Source organism: Xenopus laevis, chromosome 8S, assembly GCF_017654675.1.
Source record: "Xenopus laevis strain J_2021 chromosome 8S, Xenopus_laevis_v10.1, whole genome shotgun sequence".
NCBI lineage: Eukaryota > Metazoa > Chordata > Amphibia > Anura > Pipidae > Xenopus > Xenopus laevis.
The window spans coordinates 23,289,066-23,313,584 of record NC_054386.1 but is presented as its reverse complement, the minus strand read 5'-3'; the positions used below and the strand labels follow the sequence as shown (position 1 = coordinate 23,313,584).

General features: G+C 39.7%; 1 protein-coding gene across 1 annotated transcript in view; it reads left to right on the top strand.

The window, feature by feature from the left end:
- Positions 1-19,566, top strand: part of flrt2.S (fibronectin leucine rich transmembrane protein 2 S homeolog) — a 46,768-nt gene extending 27,202 nt beyond the window's left edge. The window contains exon 2 of the mRNA XM_018232441.2: positions 16,854-19,566. Coding sequence (XP_018087930.1) covers positions 17,174-19,249 — 2,076 coding nt within the window. The 5' untranslated portion in view covers positions 16,854-17,173 and the 3' untranslated portion in view covers positions 19,250-19,566. The remainder of the gene's footprint in view (positions 1-16,853) is intronic.
- The last annotated feature ends 4,953 nt before the right edge of the window (positions 19,567-24,519 follow it).

Sequence of the window (24,519 nt, the reverse complement as noted above, 5' to 3'; positions counted from 1 at the left end):
ACACTGATTTGCTCGTTTTGCACTGCTGTAATGGAGAGATAAATAATTTATTGGCGTGCTCTGGATGAATCCTGGCATGTCCTTGGATTTTTGGAGACGAGAGCACTTTGTAGCAAACATTTTAACTGTTCCTGTAAAGAGTATGAGCAAATAGCAAACAAAAAAATTAAAATAGCAAGTATGCAGAAGTACCTGTAAATGTAACTATACATACATGCACATACATCTATCCATCCATCCATCTATTTATCTATCTATCTATCTATCTATCTGTCTGTCTGTCTGTCTGTCTGTCTGTCTGTCTGTCTGTCTGTCTATCATCATCATTTCATCATCATTTATTTATATAGCTATCTATGTATCTATTCTCCTATTAATCATATAAAATGAAAATATATTGAATTTCAAACTAAAAATGATCCTATTCGCATTGGATTGTACAACTATATAATTATATTTGTTCATGGTCAGACAAGCCAGTATTATATATATATATATATATATGTTTGGAGCCTCCATATTGCCTACCTTGGGGATGCTACGATTCACAAAAAGTTTTCTTTGGGTTTGTAAGTATCCTAGGAAAAGAAGCTTAATTGTACGTACAGGTCTTGTACATTGGAGCAAAAACATAAGCTTTTTAAAATACAGTTTTCCTTACTAATTACAGAGGTTTGTATAAACAAACGAGTGGAATTGTATCTCAAGCATTGCAATAATAAAACAGGACTTTTACAGAGAAAAAATTCTCTCTCCCATGCACAAGGTGCATTTTAATAGTTGTGTTTTCATTGCCAAAAATCAGTCCATTTTAGATTAATTCGGTTAATTGCCATCCAATTTCCCTTTAATGATTAAATGAATATAAAAGAAAGAGGGGTATTCTGTTTCTGTTTGATATCCCTAAGATCGTTTCTGCTTGGGTCTACATTTCTACATCGTTTAAATCCACTTGGCAACAAAATACCTTTGCTAAGCAAAATATCTTATGCCCTAAAATGAGATCTAGCTTGATGATCAAAATTTCATATGAGGGAGCTTATCAATGGGTAGATTTTTAAATGATGGGGCCTATTTTTATATTTTGTAATGGGTTGTAATGGGTTGTACAATGGGTTGTAATGATTGCCTTAAAATTACTTTGTCTTTTGTACTTACTTATTCTTATACTGACTTCATACCTCTTGTCCTTTGGTGCTTTCACTCTCTTAGCAGAGATATTTTGATACAGGTATGGGATCCATTATCTGGAAACCCATTATCCAGAAAGCTCCAAATTACTGGAGGCCCATACACTCCATTTTAAACAAATTATTTAAAATGGTGTTCTTTTTTGTCTATAGCCGTTAATTTGTACCTTGTACTTGATCCCAACTAAGCTATAATCAATCCTTATTGGAGGCAAAACAGTCCTATTGGGTTTAATTCATGTTTAAATAATTTTTTTGTATACTATGGACATCCTAATTACGGAAAGACCCCTTATCTGGAGAACCCTAAGTCCTGAGCATTGGGGATAACAGGTATACCAGTTTATTGTCTTCATATCCCTTTTCTATAACATTTTTCCTATTTACCATATTGCTTTCCTTTCACAAATTTTCTCCTTTCTCTGTCCGTTAGCCTCTTTCTTTTTTCAGTCCTCAGAGTAGTTTTTAGTTTCTTCTTCCACTGTCAATCCTTTAGCAGTTACAGGGTGGTACTATGGGGCACATTTACAAAAGCATGACGTCATTTCGTTACTTCGCTGATTTACTAATGGGTGCAGGCATCAGTTCACTAGCGAACGAGATAGATGCTAGCATTACTTTGCACTCTAATGCCAGACGAATTTTCGCTCCGGCGAATTTTTAGTGGAAAAATTTTCTAAGTCCCAAAAAATGCTGCCGTCTTTTCCTTTTTCAGAGTTATAGCCTGCAAAAGTCCTTAAAAATGTTTTTTTGGGTAACCAGGTTCCCCCATACATTTTCTAACATACGGAACATTAACTATACAGTGGGCTCATGTGTAGGGCATTATAACAACTATATTTTCTTTATTAAGGTTCCCTGGACTTGTGTAATGTAACGTATTTGCTGCAACATATACGTCCATTAAACGTTATAATTTGCTGCCGTATGCAAATTAGCCTGAGCAAGACCTCCAACGAAGTTGCGCTAGGCATAATTGAATGCTAGCACATCTTCTCTTTGATTGCCGATGTAACGCTAGCGAAAATTCTACAGGTTCGGCTCCCTGGACGCAACTTCACATTTTAGTAAATTAGCGTTGTCTGAGCAAATTTTATGCCTGGCGAAGAGTAGTTATGGGTGTGAAGCCGTCGCTGGCGAATTTTCACAGGTTAGTAAATTTACCCCTAAATCCACAGGTTTCCAGACTTGCAAGAATATATTTTTCCATCTCCAAATCTAGAAATAGATGTCCGATTACTCACATTTATTGCAGTTACATTGACAAAAACAAGGAATAGTATGGGGACAGCACAATAGTTGATGCCCTATACTTAATCGTCTCATTTTGCTGTAAAGTCTAACATTTAGAACTTGTTCTGCCTTCCATTTCGTTTTTTTTCCCAGCAAAGGGTTATGGCAACCTCACTGCACATTATTCTTTGGGACAAAAGACCAGCGTGTACTTGTAACTGCAGACCTTCCTATCTGTCCTAATGGTGCATTATAAACCTCCAGATATCTAAAATCACTTTCAGCAGTGTCTGTGCTCTCTGAAAAGCCGTCTTTCAAATTATCTAAAGACACATTTTGCCCACATCTCGCAAGATAAAAGCAAACTGCTAGCTTCATTGTGCAGAATAATTCATATGGGGAGAGCAATTTACTTACTGAACAACTGCAGGTTGTCTGCAGAAAACACTAAAGGCGGAATATTGCATAGATATGAGCTGCTACTTTTAAAATCTATTGTTGTTTAGTGAAGTACAAGATGAATATAAGCTAAATATATATCGCTGTAAATATAATGGTTATGCAAACTAAGATTTACTGATTTCTGATACTTTTCTTTATACGTTTCAAAATCTTTGTTCATACACAAGCGTTTGTCAAGAGGGACTACCACAGTGGATGGCATGTAAAGTCTGAAATTTTTGACAATGTCATATTTATATATTCAACTTTAAGATTTTAAAACATCATTTATGAAATGTAACTTTTGCCATCCTCTCTGGATTCTGTTAATGGTAATGGATGTGATTGCTGAGCAGAGCAAATACTTAATTATATAGAAAATCCTCCCATACTGTCACATTTAAAGGAGAAGGAAAGGCTAAAATTAAGTAAGCTTTATCAGAAAGGTCACCAGTAAACCCTCAAAGTAATGCTGCTCTGAGTCCTCTGTCAAAAGAAACACAACATTTCTTTCCTTCTTTTGTGTACTCATGGGCTTCTGTATCAGACTTCCCTTTTTTATCTTAAACCTGCAGCGCTATGGCTTGAGCATGCTCAGTTTGCTTCTCTCTCCCCTCCCTTTCCCCCCTCGCTCCTCCCCTCCCTGCTGTAATCTGAGCCCAGAGCTATGAATGAGCAAGGAGAGACTCAGGCAGGAAGTGATGTCACACCAAGCTAATATGGCAGCTGCTATCCTAATGTTTTTTCTCCTTTAGTCATAGTCTTTGACTCTCAACAGAGAGAGCTTCTAGAGCTGTTTACTCAGGTATGGTAAAGCATTCTGCAGAATAAACATTATGGTATAGCTTGCACTATTGTGGCTAATCTTAAAGGAGGTAGGTCTCCTTTAAGTGACCTACCATGTGTTGGGGATCTCCTTAAAAATCCAGATAGTATGAAATGGCTCACAGCTTTGTCACAATGTGTTGCCTGACTAACTAAAGCCACTCCATCCAGCTGTTGGGATTGTGAGGGACATAATGTGACATAATTCAGATTACAGCAAAAATCTTCAAGGCAAAAGGAACATATAGGCTGGTATTCTGTAAGCAATTATCTGCTGCTAAACTTCAAAGCAAGAAACCTCATTGGAGGCCAATGAACACCCTCCTAACCTATTGGTTTCCATTGATATATTACCATTGTGAGAGCAAATTATGAAATATACCATTCTTTACTTTTTTCCCCATTACATAATGAGGAAAAACGTGAATATGATGATCTGCTGTGCTGGGAGCAATAGGATGTGAGTGCTAATAGTTTTTCTTTAGTGATACGACTTGTACATGCTTATGGCACAGGAGTAGTGAGGGCGAATTTTTTCAGCAGGCGCTAACTTGCGTCAAATTACCACATTTCGCCGGCGAATAAATTCTCGAATTTGCCGTCTAAGTTGTCGTCGGCATAAATTTTGCCGCTGGGGAATTGTCGACAGCGTGAAAATTCGCATTTAATTTTTTCGTGGCAAAACGGGATAAATTCGCCCACCACTACACAGGAGCTATGGTTAGCAGCATCTCATGCCTTATCATACCATGTAGTGCACAAGTACGTAGGTTTAGTAAATGGCTTCTTGAAGACCACCACCAAGAAAGCTTTTTGTAATTCGCCATACTGGGCAGTTATGCAACTATATGTGCCCTAATTAAAATTTCCAAAACCTGGCTAAGGGGTACATTGCATGGGCCAGTATTCCCATTAAAGTGAATGGAAAAGTTTAAACCTATGAATGTATTAACCCTAACTATTTATTTGAAGCCCTCTATATGATAATGGCATTTTGTGGCCGCACACAGTGCTGGAGCATCAGTTTCAGGGCACAGGAAATAGTGTTAAGATACCCAAGACATGCCTGTTACTAATGAAGCACTTTATCTAAGCTCAGATTCTGAAGGCATGTTGAGTGATGGTTTTTCTTTTCACTGGTTGGAGTAACTTGAATCCCCAGCTCAAGCAAAATGTGATAATCTCCTGGTGACTGGGACTGAAATGTGGACCAGTTGTCCCTGCCACAACAGCTGTGGCTCCAATTTTATCAAGGCTGGTATCTTGAGCAGGCATGGAATCACAACCTCATCTGGGACTGCTGACATTTTCACAGCAGAGGAGAGGTGACATTTTCACTTCTCCTATTCTAGAATTTACATTGTTTTGTACAGGTATGGGACCTCTTATCCAGAATGCTCGGGACAGGGGATTTTCCGGATAATGGATCTTTCTGTGATTTGGATCTTCATTCCTTAAGTCTACTAGAAATTCATTTAAACATTAAATAAACCCAATAGGCTGGTTTTGCTTCCAATAAGGATTAATTATATCTTAGTTGGGATCAAATACAAGCTACTGTTTTATTTTTAATGAGAAAAAGGCATATCCGCCCCCCTCCCCCATATTCACTGTTTAGCAAAGCCTGTAAAGAGATAGCTGAACTACTTTTCTATTTTAGAACAGGTGGCTTAGTGCTCAGTAGAATTCATAAATACTGTAGGCCTATAATATAAAATCGTCCCTCTATAGCATACCTCCCATTTTCAGAGGGACGGTCCCTCTTTTGACAGCTCAACCCGCAGTCCCTCGTTTGTATTGAAAAGTCCTGATTTTCTATGCACTGAAAAGCCAGAAAAATTTAATTTGCTTTTGGCAGAGAGCCCAGAACAGCCACAGCTGCAGATAAGATACTTTTGTAACAATTTTGAGATAAGCAAATAAGTAATTGTAACAATATAAGATATCAGGTCCCTTGGGAGAAGTTAGACTCACTAAAAGTGATTTGTGTGTTTGCTTTGTTTGGGTGGACATCCACTCACATAAACCTAGGAAGAGCTTTCTATAGGGCTTTATTAGTCTGCAGCAGTAGGCAGCCTTGCATCATTGCATGTATTTTCCGGGTTCCTACAACTTTAAAGGGGTTGTTCACCTTTGAGTTATTGTGTAGTATGATGTAGAGAGTGATATTCTGAGACAATTTGCTGTTGGTTTTAATTTATTTTTTATTATTTGCAGTTTTTGGGTTATTTAGCTTTTTATTCAGCAGTTTGCAATGTCAGCGGTCTGGTTGCTAGGGTCCAAATTTCCCTAGCAACCATGCACTGATTCGAACAATAGACTGGAATTTGAATAGGAAACCACCGAATAGAAAGATGAGTAGTAAAAAGTAGCTATAACAATACATTTGTAGCCTTCTAGACCATTTGCTTCTTAAATGGGATCAGTGACCCCCCCTTTGAAAGCTGGAAAGAGACAGAAGAAGGCAAATCATTTAAAAACTATGCAAAATAAATAATGAAAGACCAATTGAAAAGTTGCTTAGAACTGGCCTTTCTATAAAATACTAAAAGCTAACATAAAGGTAAAAAACCCTTTTAATCGGTTTCTCTGAACATGTTATATTGGTGATATTTTTCGTATAAGAGTCACTCACTAATGCACACTGATTTTTTAGTTTTCTTATGCAGGGAAAAAAAGCTGTAAGCTGCACCATTTTGCAGAGATACAAATCAATGTGCAAATTAAGCATGGTTATGCTTTAAAACAAAAAACATATATGATGGGTTTTGGGATTTAGAAAGATCAGCAGAAGGAGGATTAACTAGTCCATTAATAAGCCATCTCCATCTCTCTAAGGCACGTTTTTTGAAGGGGGAACTATGCTCTTAATCTAAGCGATTTGCCCTGTGATTTGACTTATGCATGCCCTGTTACATGCACATTTCTCTATATTCACAATTGTGCATCTGAGTGGGGCCTGTCATAAGGATTTGCTTCCTGTTGAAATACTGTCTGTTTAAGGGGAGAAAAGGGGCACTTCCTTTAAAAAGGATATATTTCCCTTTACCCCCACGCAGCTGCCACGTACGTTTGTTTATTCAAGTCAGAGTCACATATTAGAATGTATTTCACGTTCAGATATAGAGCTAAATAGACCGGCACATGATTAAAATATAAGGCTGTGACCGATGCTAGAGGATTCAGTTCTGTTGTTATTGAAGCTTGTCTGGGAATTTCAGCATGTTTTCAAAATTAGACATGTTTCATAGGAATTTCCTAAACTTCTGTTGCCACAATAAATACTTGCCGCACACGCAAATTTGTGAATGCATTGATGTACGAGTTGGTAGAACAACAATAGCACATAAGTGCAGAGAAAGGAGTTGAAAACGCCAGCAGGGAGCTAGAGTTGAACTAAATGCTGACAGTTAAGGAAAAGTGTGCGAGTATTTCAGTGTGAGCAGAGACTGCATCTAGAACACTAGAGGGCATGATGCTTGGCATCCATATCCAATCCTTTGCTTTATTCTACAGCAGCGATCCCCAACCTTTTTTACCCATGAGCAACATTCAAATGTGTTGGGGAGCAACACAAGCATTAAAAAAAATCCCTGGGTGGTGCAAAATAAGTGTTGCGATTGGCTACTGATAGCCCCTAGCTGGACTGGCAGTCTACAAAAGACTCTTTTTGGCAGTACACTGGATTTTTATGCAACCAAACCTTGCCTCCTAGCCAGGAATTCAAAAATAAGTACCTGTTTTGAGGCCATTGGAAGCAACATCCATGGGGTCGGAGAGCAACATTACCCAAGAGTAGGGTTGCCACCCGGCCAGTATTTTACCTGACTGGCTGGTAAAACCACCTGCCAAGGCCGGGGCCAGTATTACAAATTTAACGGCAATGTATTTGCCTGTAATTTGTAATATCCTTAAAAAAAGGCCCTTGGCCTGCCCTGAATTCGCTCAGAACGTATCTTTTTTCAGGCTTCTGTCCATCACACGTGTTGCTCCACCCCTTTTGCATCACAGTGTGTGGCTCCACCCCTTTACATCCCAGACCGCCCCTTTTGAGTAACAGACCACCTCCTTTTGTTTCCACCCCCACCGGCCGGTACATTTTTTTTTAGTAGAAAAGGTGGCAACCCTACCCACGAGCCACTGGTTGGGGATCACTGCTCTACAGCAAACTGGTGTTGTGCATGTATAATGTTGACTGGTGATTCTATAGGTTGTAGTTCAGCAATGGACTAGAATTATTATTATTGTATTATAGTATAATCTCTGACTTCCCTGTGGTTGCTTGTTGTTCTGGTATTCACTGCTTTAAGTATGGGTCTGCAGCAGAAAACCAGCTCTGTAAAATTGGAAGCTAATTACAGTAATTTATGAATGATATATGTGTGTGGCCAGGTTAGGTCAGGAAACTTGGAGACAGTTATTCCGTTCATTTTATGTTTTTAGTTTTCTTTAATTGTTGGATCTTTTGCACATGAGAAAAAAAAAGAAGTAAAGCGCTTCGGGGTTGTGCACAGACATGATCATTCATCACTGCTGTGTGCGACTCATGCTTCCTCATGACCGACACCCTTGCTAGAGGCTTCTGTGTTCTTAGAAGCCTGGCTGAGGTTTGCAGCTCATAATGAAAGTGGCGAGTACAGCAGGACAGCATTGGAGCATCTCTCTTCATTAAGGAGCATTTTGCAATGTAAGAAAACCACACAACCATGTGTAATTACCATGTGATGTCATTCATTCATATTTGATGGTAGTAGTAGCAGCCGTGTGGTTTCTGAGATCTTTAGAAAGTATTTCAAAGACGGCTGCTGGACCGATTATGCTACGCATTCCGTATAGTCATTAATTGCATCTCAGGGCTTATGTTAAAATACTTAATGTCTGTATTTAAGACTTCCATTGACTGACAGAGGTTTGGGAGTTGTAGTACAACTGAAGAACCATCCATTTGTCCAAACTGTAATTATTCTTTGTCATCTACAGACAGCTGTAGTGAAAGTACAGCAAGAGTTTGCCACATTCCACGGGGGAAAACACACAAAACACAGTTTACCTAATATGTGTGGTGTCTGGTACTCAACAAACTGGTTTATCTTGTCAAATTGGCAGAAGCCTAACCGTGAAGCCTAGGAGCACTGCTGACACCTGCTGGTGGTAATGCTAAAAATGCTATTGCAAATCTGACAGTTTTATTATAAGAAAGACATGTTATTTATATCATTTTTCATATGCTTGAGGTGACAAACGACTTCGAGAAATAAACCCCCATATAGAGAGTTTCTTATGTCCCCGTCAGATGGCGTTAACATGAGTTAAAGTAATCTGTAGCGCAGTTTCCATTACAAGAGAAAACATTCCGTTAGCAGATTGATATTTTGTTGTTGGAAGACGGCGAAAGGCAACACATCAGATTTTATGACATGGGCCAAATTGCCGGTTTATTTTCTATCTCAGTACTGGGTACTTGTAAGTGACATTAATGGATATTATTGATCCTTTCAGTCAGACAGTTACAGGTACTCGGTTACAATGTGCAAAGCTGTTTCTCCACATGTAAAACTTCTAGGGGCAGTGAACAAGTTGCTGTGCAGTAACATGAATACATTTTAAGGAGTTCCCTGGTTATATTGGTAATTTTGCATTCAATATCTTCTTTACAAAGGCATCTTTGCTTCAGACTGCAAGGGGTTAAAGTTTTTTCTTCTTCTTTTTATTCATCAGTTGGTTCTTAGATGTTTCCCCTGGTGTTCTTGTCTTCTAATGGAATTTCTGAAATGATAACCATCAGGGAGGTTGCGCTGTGCTGGGATTCCTTTACAGTGCGTTGATTAATGTTGAAAATCAGATAAAAAGACTTGTGTAGTCCTGTTCTCTCTTCATTCTTTCCAATAGCCATCACTCACCTTCCACTGGTTGGCTAAAGCATTTGTTTTCCTAATGTTGTAAAATATAAAACTTGGAAGTTCTAAAGTAAACCATTGGACACATACACATACTATGGGGCAGATTTATCAAAGGTCGAGGTGAAGTTTCAAAGGGAAAAACTTTGAATTTCAAACTATTTTTTGTGTACTTCGACTAGGGAATAGTCATACTTCGATTCAAATTTGGAAAAACTTTGAAATTCAAATTTTTTTGAATTACTGTCTCTTTAAAACTTCGACCATTCACCACCTTAAAGCTGCCGAAGTTCTGGTTTAGCCTATGGGGGACCTCCTACAACCTGTATGGAGGAAATTGGGGGAGTTTGGGAGATCAAAGGTCGAAGTTAAAAAAACTTCTAATCAAAGTACGATCGAAGTATGAACGTAGGATTCGAAGTAGGCCGAATTCGGCCCACATCGACCCCAAAAAAACTTCGACCTCCATTCGATTGGTCTTTTTGAATTCGAAGTTCAACGTTTTTTTTAAAAACCTTCGACCTTTGATAAATATGCCCCATACACAAAAGAAGGGTTTGTAATGTATGTCAAACTCAAAAACACAAGAGGTGTAGAGTTATAAAAGTTGCACCATTCGTGCCAGGTCTATTAACCCATAGCAACCAATCAGCAGGTACAGTCGATAAATCACCTGTAAACATCTGATTGGTATTACTAGAACATAACATATGTGCATCTAGTACATTGGAATTCTAGGAAAATGCCAGGGTGTAGGTAAAAATCACTGTAATTTACATAAAATTACAGTGAGCCCTCATAAGCAGAACCTGATCCCTATCAAAACCCAACTTCTTGCAGCCTGAACCTGGACTGAAATGTAGTGAGTAACCAGTTTTATGGGCTGAAGCTACCGGTATATTAAATTCGCACAAACGCAAATTTGTTCGCACAGAGGCATAACTTTTCGCATTGCGAATATTTTTTCCATTACCGACTTGTATTACATTCCCCCAATGGTGTCCAAGACACTCAGTCACCTTCCCAACAAAAATGAACAAAAAGCACCACCTTAAACACACGGAATGGCAACATGGGGACCTCACAGCATTTTTGCTTGAGAGACATGAGCCCCCCTTTCAACATACTGCCTGTGCCCAAGACATCATTTTCTTGTTGTACTTCTGGTAGAAGCTAACACATACACTGTCAAACCTCACCTAAATTTTACTTTGATTAATTAGGCCCAATGAGTTTCTCAGAAACACCCATATACTAAAATGAATAGTAAAAAAAAAAATGTTGCACAGCTTGGAAAATTCTGTGTTAAAAAAAAAAAGCCTATTGACTTCAATGCGTTTGCCAACTTTTTTTGCCATTTGCAGAATTTTTGGCTCATTGAAACGGATCAGATTTGCCCATTGCTACAGACAGCACTTGGGGGTGCCAAATGTTAGGCACCCCCAAGTGATTGAATATACTTACCTGAAACACCAGGCCGGTGCTCCTATCAGCAGAAAACTGCACCAGCCCGGTGTTATTCCAGTGAGCACCACAAAGTGATCCTCTTCCATCTTCCTCTTTCTTTGGGCAGCTGCTCATGCGCAGTAGAGCGTGAAGCCGAACTTTAACAAAAAAGTCAGCGATTTAGTTCTACTGCGCATTTGTCTGCCCCGGGAACAGCCATTAGCTGTTACTTAAAGGGATCCTGTCATCGGAAAACATGTTTTTTTTCAAAACGCATCAGTTAATAGTGCTACTCCAGCAGAATTCTGCACTGAAATCCATTTCTCAAAAGAGCAAACAGATTTTTGTATATTCAGTTTTGAAATCTGACATGGGGCTAGACATTTTGTCAATTTCCCAGCTGCCCCAGGTCATGTGACTTGTGCCTGCACTTTAGGAGAGAAATGCTTTCTGGCAGTTTCTGCTGTTTTTCCTTCTCAATGTAAAGGTGGCCATACACGGATAGATCCGCTCGTTTGGCGATGTCGCCAAACGAGCGGATCTCCCTCCGATATGCCCACCTTGAGGTGGGCAATATCGGGCTGATCCGATCGTGGGCCCTAGGGCCCAACGATCGGATCCTAGCGTTCGCCAAACGGGCGGTCGGATCGCGGGACCGCATCAACGAACAGATGCGGCCGCGATCCGACGGGATTTTTAACCTCATCCGATCGAGATCTGGCCGACTTTCGGCCAGATCTCGATCGGGAAGCCCGTCGGGGGCCCCCATACACGGGCCAATAAGCTGCCGACTTGGTCTGTCGGCAGCTTTTATCGGCCCGTGTATGGCCACCTTAACTGAATGTGTCTCAGTGGGACATGGGTTTTTACTATTGAGTGTTGTTCTTAGATCTACCAGGCAGCTGTTATCTTGTGTTAGGGAGCTGTTATCTGGTTACCTTCCCATTGTTCTTTTGTTTGGCTGCTGGGGAGGGGGGTGATATTACTCCAACTTGCAGTACAGCAGTAAAGAGTGATTGAAGTTTATCAGAGCACAAGTCACATGACTTGGGGCAGCTGGAAAATTGACAATATGTCTAGCCCCATGTCAGATTTCAAAATTGAATATAAAAAAATCTGTTTGCTCTTTTGAGAAATGTATTTCAGTGCAGAATTCTGCTGGAACAGCACTATTAACTGATTCATTTTGAAAAAAAATTTTTTTCCCATGACAGCATTCCTTTAAACTGACCCAGAGGGATAGTAGCATTGGTCTGATATAGCATGTGATAAGGAAGAAGCCATAATGGAATGTTTGGGCTGTTGTCGATGGTGTAGGTTTATCCGACAGTGCTGTCACTGTTTTTCTTGCTATAAATGAATTACAGGGATTAGACTGTAGCCTGCTTGGCAAACAAGCATTTTCAGTTAATTCTTACTCTATTTAATACTGTCTGAGAGCCGGCAGAGCGCCATTCCAGCTAATAACTTTAAGTTGGTATAGCAATTGGCAGAGAATCTTATAAGTCAAGTGCAGTCATGTCTTTGCATGTGCACAGTTTGATCAAGCTAGTACTGCAGTTTCCTCGGCAACAGCCATGCGGTTATACCATTAGGACGGAGAGTGAGTCGGACACATATTATATGAGAAATAATATCCTTAACAAATACAGCCAGAGTTTCCTAATGTTCACAGTTATGAATAGATACAGTTTTTAGTCATTTGCTTTTACCTGGTGTTTTTGGGTTCGATTCTAACTCATTTCATTGTTATAATTTAACACAGAGTGCATGCTGGGTAATTCAAGAAGTTAAGGTTTGTCATAAATCAGTTAATTATGCATGTATCATTTTATGCAATATATATTTAATTTTATGTAAATATACACGTTTGTGTGCGTGCTGCAGTATTAGTTAATGAAAAATGTATTTTTATCAGCCTGTTTATTTAAACACCATCCGCCTTGCTAAACGCCCTGCCGAGAATGAATTGACTGTGCAAGTGAATAGAGTAAAGTGGAATTTGATTTGTCCCAGGCTGCGAAAGGAGAGAATGAAGAGTGAATTGTCTTAGTCAGTAAGCAGTGGGATGTGACTGCACAGGGAAGTGTTTTCTTGAGGCTGGAGAGGTGCTGCAAATCTGGATTTACAACTAAAGCTTTCTTGGGAGCTAATGCAGCACCTGCCTATTATGCTATTATGGGATTTGAGGGGGGGGGGTGACATAAGCTATGAACTTTATTTATCCTTCTGTGACTTCTTTTACTGAGAAGCACAGCCGCCCTTGGCTGATGGAGTAGCTCTGAGCAGCAGATCAAAAACAAGAGCAGGATGGAGAAGAAACAATATCTGGGACGATGAATTGTCAGAGACGAATATACAGTATGGAATTATTTGTGGGGAACTGTCCTTGGGTGCAAAAGAGATCTCAGTTGGCAGTCAGGGCAAAGGTAGTAAGTGTTATCCGTGTGCCCTGCACCACAATGTGACGGGCAACGAGAAGACCTTCTGCACAGCAAGACAGAGTCATTGAGATTCAGTCCACACAGACAGATGAAACCATCACAAACAAGACAGCACGATTGAGACACAAACCTCACTGCGTTAAGAAGGATGAACTGTGACAGCCAGAATTGAGTTAGAAACCTAATCCAGTTACAGGATCTTTTTATGCAGCCTCACGTCACTGGCAATAATTGGAGCCTCACTGTCCCTGATCAGCCAGTTGCCACGTGACTCCACTGCTTTGCCTAATTCTAGCGTTTCTGAAAAAAGGAATTAGAAGTATGTTGCAACTTTTGGGTCTGTAAGTCCAGCCCTGGCCATGCAGAGACAGTTAAACTACAGCTCCCAGATCCCGTGACAGTCAAAGGCTGAAGTTTTGCCACCCCTGCTCAACAGTTGTCCAGAGTGCAAGTAGCATTCCTGTGAAAGGGCCAACGTATTCTGTTTAACAGTCGGAGAATGATGAGTGCGTCAATTAAACCTTTTTTTTCTACAACTGTCATGTTTGAGAGCGCATCAGATGAGTCAGTCATTACTTTCACAGTTTGCATTCGTAATTGCTTTAGTATTATTACATTTGTATTTTCCCAGAGGGTGCTCACTGTATATAAATGAGTTTCCTTTCTGCGAATATATCTTGCTTCCTCTAGAGCAGGGATCCCCAACCTTTTTTACCCGTGAACCACATTCAAATGTAAAAAGAGTTGGGGAGCAAAACAATCATGAAAACATTTCCTGGAGGTGCCACTTTTGGGCTGTGAAAAGCCCCTATATAGACTTGCAGCTACAAGAGGCTTGGTTTAGGAGTACACCTGGTTTGTATACAACCAAAACTTGCCCACAAACCTAGAATTAAAAAATAAGCACCTGCTTTGAGGCCACAGGGAGCAACATCCAAGAGGTTGGTGAGCAACGGGGCACATTTACTTAGTTCGAGTGAAGGAATAGAATAAAAAAAACTTCGAATTTCGAATGTTTTTTTTGGCTACTTCGACCATCGAATTGGCTACTTCGACCTTCGACTACGACTTCGAATCGAACGATTCAAACTAAAAATCGTTGGACTATTCGACCATTCGATAGTCGAAGTACTGTCTCTTTAAAAAAAAACTTCGACCCCCTAGTTCGCCACCTGAAACCTACCGAAGTCAATGTTAGCCTATGGGGAAGGTCCCCATAGGCTTTGCAAGCTTTTTTAGGTCGAAGAAAAATAGTTCGATCGATGGATTAAAATCCTTCAAATCGAACGATTCAAAGGATTTAATCGTTCGATCGAATGATTTTTCGTTCGTTCGATCAAACGAATTGCGGTAAATCCTTCGACTTCGATATTCGGAGTCGAAGGATTTCCATTCGGCATTTGAATGTCGAGGGTTAATTAACCCTCGATATTTGACCATAAGTGAATTTGCCCAACATGTTGCTCACGAGCCACTGGTTGGGGATCAGTGCTCTAGAGTCTAGAAAACATCAATGTTTGGAGAAGGCCCAAACCCTTCACCCCTATAATACTGCATGAGATATACAGTAACAAATCTCCCTGTGATTTACCGGTGATGGTTGGTTAAATAGACAGGCTCATGTAAAAATTTTGAAAGCCGCTTATCCTTTTGTCCTGTTGATGGTTTTATTATTTTATTTTGAGATAGATACCTTAATAGTCTACAGCGATAGCTGAAATGTAGGTTATTCCTGATCGCTTCTGTCAGTGGCCTGTATTATTTTAAGAAAAAGGATAACATGATTTATTCATTTTGTGCAAGCAAAGCTATGAACAGGTCAAGAAGAACAGGGAAGAAATCCCTACTGTTTTCTAGACATGCTTAAAGGACATGTAAACCCCTCACACAAAAATGTAATCAGTGAACAACCTCTTTGAAATCTTTATAACTTGATAACTGCCACTGGTTGTTCAAGGGTTAATAATAAGGCTGCAGCATCCACCTTAATCACTTAGGATTCCTTCTGCTTCTCTAACCCACTCTGCCCCCTCCCTCAGGAATTTGCGTTGGCTGTTGGCTCATGAGCATGCTCAGTTCTTCTCAACTCAGATTAATAAACACACCCTCCTGTCTAACAGCCAATGAAGAGATGGCATAGCTGGTTCCCATAGAAACTCTGCTCTAGCTGTCTGATCCTATTTTTAAATCCTAACCCCCTCTCCTGAGCTCAGAGTAACCATTACAGTGCTCAATCCAAGCAGGACTTGTCATCATAGTAAATTCTGCCTGTGTATGCCTGCATTATTTAATTGCATGACCTTTACATCGCATATGTGCTGTTTGCAGATATAAATGCACTGATGATGTGTCAGAGGGAAAATGGCCCCCGGGTGAAAGCTGCTATTTGTTTTAGCGAAATGTAATGACGCTGGCAAACGGAGGGGATGTATGCAGTGCAAATAATGCCATTTGGGTGAGGGAGATGTGCCCAACTTATATACATAGTAGGAAAATGTATGCTTTACATGTCCTTTAATAGCTAGGGTGCAAGGCAAGCAAACCACCCGAATTCAGTTAGAACCCTCAGGCTACAGTGTTCTCCCAACACCACATATAGTAGTAATAAAAGAAAGACCACTGCCAGACAAACAGACAGGTGTTTGGATATGCATACAAATCTTAGGTCCCAAAATGTGTGGTAAAAGATGATAATGATACTCCAGACTCTGGGGTTACTGGGAGTTTTAGTCATGCAGCAACTACATTAGCAAAGGTTACCAGTGCTTGGATGCTCAGGCTTATAATAATTAGGTTATCCTTGTAGGGTAGGATCATCTTAAAGAATGTTTTCAAGTTGTATGAAACAGGAATGTGAGCAATGGAATCAAATCAATTTGTCCATGTGTGTATGTATTTAATTTACACTCACCTTTCAGGAATACAAATAACAGCCATTATGGTTTAAATGTGCATACCACTTTGACATATGTTACATTTCCGAGCTTCACGAGGATATATTTGGACATACTTATTTTAGCTGGTGCAAATAACGGCACATTCCATTTTACTTTATGTGAGCGTGCCTTGCAGTTTCTTAGTGGCTTTCTGATTAACAAGCCTACAGGAGATTTTGAGAGGAGGCAGGACTGAATTAGAGACTCACCCCAGTTATCCTAGTGTTGGAAAAAGAGAGACTTTTTATTTTTAATAACCCAAATCTGAAAGGGAGATGTTTGATTGTTAGATCAAGACTTTGCTTCTGGAACTGCTTTCATCTGATCCCTCAAGACTCTTTAAAATGATGGACATTTATAGCATTGTTCAGTGTTATATTATCTGTGTTTGACCATGGCTTTTCTACTTTCTGACATTTTATTTCTATTTTTTCTACACAGGCTGTTCAGCTGGAGGTTGAAGCAGATGAGATGAGAGTCCATGTCTAACAAGATTGCTCCAAAGTCTACTGGAAGTTCAAGGAGGACACTGTCAAAACCCTTCTCATTTTCACAGAACTTTGGAAAGGCTGTTTACTTTAAAAGATTGGAAAGAGGCAAGGATTAGTCAGAAGAGCAGTTTGTATGGATAAGTGCAATCCTGGCAAACAAGACTTCAGCAGCCTCACCAATGTCAGAAGACATGCCAGTGTGAAAGGATTATAATACCTTTAGCTGCTAGATATCTGTGATTGCCAGATGGCTGGACAAAAACACGTTAAATGCTGACATTTGCACTTCATTTTCTTTCTCACCTCATATTTCTACAAAGGCCTTTTTTGTTTTGCAAATTAGAAATGGGCCTTGGGACAGTAATTTGGCCCGGAAACTGGGTATCATTTTTGAAGTCATGGCTTGTGTTTTCATTTGCACTGTCTATACAGTTATCCCAATCTTTGGCATGTCCAAGCGTGTGCCGATGCGACCGGAACTTTGTCTACTGCAATGAGCGGAGCTTGACCTCAGTGCCTCTTGGAGTACCAGAGGGTGTAACCGTGCTCTACCTCCATAATAACCAAATTAATAATGCTGGATTCCCAGCAGAACTGCACAATGTCCAGTCAGTGGACACGGTTTACCTGTATGGCAACCAGTTAGATGAGTTCCCTATGAACCTTCCCAAAAATGTCAGAGTGCTCCACCTTCAGGAGAACAATATTCAGACCATTTCAAGGGCGGCACTAGCACAGCTGTCAAAGCTGGAAGAATTGCACTTAGATGATAACTCTATATCAACTGTAGGGGTGGAGGATGGTGCATTTCGGGAAGCAATTAGTTTAAAGATGCTATTCCTATCCAAAAATCACTTGAGTAGTGTGCCAGTAGGCCTTCCATTATGTTTGCAAGAGTTACGACTGGATGAAAACCGCATAGCCACAATTTCAGATCAAGCCTTCCAAAATCTTACTAACGTAGAACGATTAATTTTGGATGGCAATCTCCTCACTAATAAAGGAATTGCAGATGGTACCTTTAGCCATCTACCAAAACTTAAGGAATTTTCAATGGTACGCAACTCGCTCACCAGTCCTCCTACTGATCTCCAGGGCACTTATCTGGTAAAGCTAAATCTACAAGACAACCAAATTAACGACATATCAGTGTCAGCCTTTGCCAATCTGCACAAGCTTGAGAGATTGGATATTTCCAACAATCGCCTCAAGGTGTTGACTAAAGGAGTTTTTGATAACCTAACAAATCTAAAGCAGCTAACTGCAAGAAATAACCCTTGGTATTGTGACTGCAGTATTAAATGGGTTACAGAGTGGCTTAAATCTCTTCCAGCAGCAATCAATGTTCGTGCTTTCATGTGCCAGGGACCAGAGCATTTCCGAGGAATGGCTGTTAGGGAATTGAATGTGAATCTTTTATCCTGTCCAACAACCACTGCTGTTCTGCCACCAGTTACATATGCTTCTCCAACTGTTGCACCAACTACACCACTATCTACTGTCTTCATCTTAACACCCACTGAAGCACCTACAGAACCAACACCCACCCCATCACCAGCCCCAATATTGCCTACTTTACCTAACCGAGTAATCATTATTGACAAGGTGACTCCCATAAGTCATGATAGTCTTCAAGTAGTCATTTATTATGTAAATGACACCTGCATCATTGTCAAGTGGATTTCATTTATTTCAGTAATATCCTTCAAGCTCACTTGGGTTAAAATGGGACATAGTCTGGTTGAGGGCATTGTCCATGAACGGATAGTTAGCAGTGAAAGACAGCATTTCAGTCTTGTAAATCTGGAGCCTAAATCCACTTATAGGATTTGCTTGGTTCCACTTGATGCTTTTAATAACTATCAAGCCGGGGAAGAGACAGTGTGTGCAGAGGCAACCACAAAGGTCTCTCTTCTAAATAATGGCAGCAACAGTCCGTCCAGTCATGAACAGACAACGATTAACGGCATGGGCTCTCCATTTCTGCTGGCAGGATTGATAGGCGGGGCTGTAATTATTGTACTTGTTGTTCTCCTGAGCATCTTCTGTTGGCACATGCACAAAAAGGGTCGCTACACATCTCAGAAGTGGAAATATAACCGTGGGCGACGGAAAGACGACTATTGTGAAGCAGGCACCAAGAAAGACAACTCCATCCTGGAGATGACGGAAACTAGCTTCCAGATTGTCTCCTTAAACAATGACCAGCTCCTTAAAGGAGATTTTAGACTGCAGCCCATTTACGCCCCAAATGGGGGTATTGGTTACACAGATTGTCACATCCCCAATAACTTGAGGTACTGCAACAACAGCAGTGTTCCAGACTTGGAGCACTGTCACACGTGATAGATACTTTAATGCCTTGGACTCTGGGAGATGCTAAGCTACAATTAAATACAGACCTTCCAAACCAGAACAAATACACAAAGTTACATTTGATATACATGATAGGCAGATGCGTTTATGCATCGGAATACTCCGTAATTTATACAATGTACTATATAATGGAATTTAAAAAACAAAAAAAAACAAAAAAAGCGCTATCTTTTCTATTTCCGGTTCGTCGCAAACAGTTTTGTAACTCTTTGCTTTTTAAATCTTTAAAAAAAAAATGCTGAAGTACTGTACAGGGTTCTACAATAATAACCCCTTTGCCATGATAAGGAGGCATTGTGTGTGTGTTTTTTTTTCTCGAATATAAATCCTAAATGGCTTTAATGAAGCCATAAAGTTAATATTATAGATATAAAGCATCATGGTTGAAAGGTATGCTCTCATAGGAAAGGATAAACAACCAGCAGCTCTACAGATTTAGCTTATTAAAACTTACACATCCTCTGCTCTGCTTTTGCAAGAGCTGCAGAGAGAAATGCTGCAGGCTCAAGATTCAGGATCTGAATATAATGAGATTAAGTTGCTGCTTTTTCCCCATATTGATCTTTATCTCTTTATATCCAGTTATAAAATATTGGAGCAGATAAGTATAATAACTGTGTTTATTTGGTTCCTCTGTTTTCTGGGGCCTTAAGTGTACATCAAATCAGGTTTCTTCTCTATTTGTTCTTAAGCTACGATAAATTGTGTAGCTTTATTTGATGCAGTGGAATGAGAGGTGTAGCAAGTCTTCTCAATACCCTGTGGTTCCTTGATGCTATGGCACAATTCTAAATGATTATACATTCCAAATTAATTCATCCTAAAGGTGGCCATACACTGGAAGATCCGCTCGTTTGGCAATGTCGCCAAACGAGCAGATCTCTCCCCGGGATGCCCACATTGAGGTCCGCATCAACGGACAGATGCGGCCATGATACAACGGGATTTTTTACCCTGCCAGATCGACATCTGGCCGACTTTCGGCCAGATTTCAATCGGGGACGCCCGTCGGATGGCCCCAAACACGGGCCAATAAGCTGCCGTCTCGGTCTGTCTGCAGCTTTTATCGGCCCCTGTATAGGGGCCTTTAGGGTACATACCAATGCAGTCAATGAACACATTTTTTATTATAATGTGAAAGACATAGAAATCAAGGGTAAATAGACATGAACGTCAAAATGCCCCTTGGGTATGTGCTCGGATGGCTGGGGTCTGAAGGTTAATTTCAGCTTGGAAGTTACTGTAAATGGTTGGACCATGAGCTGTACCAATGGGAGCCAGCATCAACACTGAACACAGAAAAACAGGTCTTTAATTCTTTATACAGCAATGTTTTCTGCATTCCATGTTGGTGTCTGAGACCCTTGTTCAGCGAGTACCAAGCACCCATATCACTCAGGTAGGCCTAACCGAAAGCGAATTTCAGCTCAGAATTAAAATATAGCAGTGTTCCTAAGTTTTACATTGCCAAACCACTGCTTCCTAATTTAAAGATATGGCTATATGAAGAATGGTGGCATGTATTTATTTTAAACAACACCTAATCATTTTTACACAGACTTAAAAGAAAAATATACCCTATATATATATGTACATTTCACCTTTACTTTTTTTTTCATGTACATGTACAGTGAGGCACTTTTGCACAAGTGATGCTGACCAGGAAGATGTATATAGCTGCATATCTTTATATAGCTGCATATTTTAGTTTAGTTGGTTTAAATCAGGGATCCCCAACCTTTAGAACCTGTGAGCAACATTCAGAAGTAAAAGGAGTTGGGGAGCAACACAAGCATGAACATTTTTCTTGGGGTGCCAAATAAGTGCTGCGATTGGCCATTTGGTAGCCCCTATGTGATTTGTCAACCTACATTGGGGCTCTGTTTGGCAGTACACCTGGTTTTTATGAAACCAAAACTTACCTCCAAGCCTGGAATTCAAAAATAAGCCCCTGCTTTGAGGACACTGGGAGCAAGATTCAAGGGGTTGGAGAGCAACATGTTGCTCGCGAGCTACTGGTTGGGGATCACTGGTTTAAATGAAGATGCTTATCAGAGCAACCAGTTAAAAGGCCACAGTACCTCCATTTTTTCCCCGTAGATACCTAAAGTAAACTGAGCTCATTGTATGTTTATTTTCAGTTTGCTTGATAGGCCCCAAACTGTGAAGTTATTACTGGTTGAACCTGCAGTTGCTTCCAGCTTTTTTATAATTTCCGTAATTCTCCTATGTTGTTACAATCTCATAAGAAGAATATGGGGAGTGCCCTTTTTGGGAGGCATAAATAATCCATCAATTTCTTTAAAAGCACTTTCCATATTAGAAACTCATATAGACTTTTACAATCAGATAGCAGAAATGTACATCTGCAACATTTTCCCTCTTGTTTTAATCATTGTTCTATAGAAAAAATGGAGGTATAGTGGCCTTTAAAGGTGGCCATAGATGTGCAGATAATATCGCACTAAACAAATTTTCGTATGATATTCAGTGCGTGTATGGTGGGAAAAGAGCTGACCAATATCGGCAGAAGACTTGGATATTGGTCGGCTCGTCGATCGGGCTGGACAGAAAATTTTAATTGGGTGCCTTTGAAAGCACCCAAACATCGGTCATTGTTAAGTGCTGAATCGTCAGATACAGGTAGAATTCTATTGTTTCTACTTGTATATTTGTCGATTCAACTCTACACATGTGCATTGGAACAAACAATCTTTCTTGGAAAGATCTTTTCTAAGAAAGATTGTAATTGTTAGTCTATGGCCACCTTAAGTCTCATCCAAAGACTTTAGTCTCAAGTGGCCAACTGCAAAAATGGTAGAATGCTTGCTTAGTACCCAAGGGAACACACTCTTGTTTTACACAGCAAGTACAACTAAATAAAATTTCAATTGTTTTTAAAACTCCCAACTGATCACTGATTTTTTCCATTTCTCCATCATGACAAATATATATATTACCTGTGTTTGGTTGCTCTGGTTCTACCACACTTCTAAACAGTCCTGATAAAGGGAGATATAATTCATTTTATGAGAAAAGAGAGGTCAGTATCCCTTTAAGTTTTTTTTTTTTTTTTTACCTTTGAAGACTACCTGAGAGACTCAAGTGCTTATGTTAGATGTCTTCTTGACATAGCTAGAGAATGAAAGGGGAATTTAGAGCCACCTTTGCCACACAGATCAGCATCAGTGGAACATACTCATGTATTATCCAAAAAAGAACAAAAGGTTCCCCTTCTTGATAATGTATCAGCAACAAGCACTGTGAGATTTATTTCCTTGCTTTCAAATACCTTTTGTTCATCCTTTGTTCATTTCAGCCCCAAAATGGCCATGATGATTAGCTGGAGAACTGATATATTCCATTTAATGTGATATTGTAGTCTTTCTAGCACAACAGGGGCACCATTATATTTATTCTGTAGAATGCTTTACAGTACCTGAGTAAAAAGCTCTAGAAGCTTCATATTTGTTTAGGATAGCAGCTGCAGTATTAGCTTGGTGTGACATCACTTCCTGCCTGAGTCTCTCCCCGCTCACTTATAGCTCTGGGCTCAGATTACAGCAGAGAAGGGGGGGGAGGAGCAAACTGAGCATGCTCACGCCCAGGGCAAGGAGGTTTAAGCTGAAGGCAGGAAGTCTGATACAGAAGCCCATGTGTACACAATAGAAGGAAAGAAATACAGTGTTTCTTTTGACAGAGGACTCAGAGCAGCATTACTTTGAGTGTTTACTGGTGTATTTATATAGTCCTTTCTGATACAGCTTATTAAATTTTAACCTTTCCTTCTCTAATAGCAACAAACAATCGAGCATTAGTTTTGATCAGCTGCAAAAAGATTGCTGTAAGTGCACTACTGGTGCAGTATAGCATCACTTTACATGCAGTGCAAAATATATTTGCTTTGTAATAAGCAGAAGTGGCTTCTGTACCTTGGAACACCAATAAAGATTTGCTACTCAATAAAAATGAGCCCAAACTTGTGACTTGAAAACTTATGTACATGGGACATGGTGTTTAAAGTAGTTGTAAATATTTTATTTGGTTCCTTTTTTTGGTCATGCTAAGCACTCTTCCGATACTCTAACTCAAATATGAACCTTCACTTAATTTTGCAGAATGGTGTACATGGCCGGTACAGTGCAAAAGATGACTGCTAATGGGTTCTAGACATACCTTGGGACCACAGAAGCAAATCAATATTCCGGATGAATAGCAATACATGCACAACAGCTCTGTGATTACAGTGCAAGTATGGGATCTATTATCCAGAAACCCGTTTTCCAGAAAGCTCCGGATTAAGGAAAGGCTGTTTCTCATTTTATCCAAATAATCAAAATTCTCTGTAATACAGTACTAAACAGAACATTCTACTTAATTCCAACTTAGATATAATTGATCCTTATTGGGAGCAAAATCAGCCTATTGGGTTTATTTAACATTTACATGATTTTCTAGTAGACTTAAGGTATGTAGATCCAAATTACAGAAAGATCCATTATCAGGAAAACCCCAGGTCCAGAGCATTCTGGATAACGGGTCCCATACCTGTACTCACATTTGAACTCTATACACTCCTTTACTGAGGCCTTGAAACAGGAAGATAGTTGGTGACACCAGCCAGCAGTTTTCTGCTTTCATAAAAACTATGTGTATGTAGGCATTGGTGTCCTGTACATCCCCACATAGCCCTAACTTCAAAGATTGAAAACAATAATCTGTAACAGCTGCAACAAAGCAACATTTATTTTGAAGTAATGAACACAAGCTGATAACAGGTATAATGAAGTTTTCAGGTCTTAAAATGTAAAACTCACCAAATGCAAGAGGTCCAGGTCCACCACCCTGAACCTTCAGCTGGGGGAGCGGATAGCCATATCAAAAAAGAGCAGGCACTTCCAAAAATCAATCTTCCAGACAGACTTGTAAAATGTTTGGTATTTTATTTCAGTTACTAATAATACAGTCTTCAACCAGTTTGCGCGAAAAAATCATGAAAAATACTATTTTTTAAGAATTTTTTTTTCATATTTTTGCCAGAAAACGCCAAAAACTTCAGATTAAAAAATCTTTGGGACTTCTTCCACTGACTTATATGCAACCTCGGCAGGTCTTTCCATCATCGGTGTATAATAAACGCAGAAAAATTGGTGTTTTTTTTTTTTAAATTCCAGTTTTATACTAAAAAAACACAATTTTTTTCGGATTTTTTGCATTCGGAGTTTAGTAAATAACCCCCT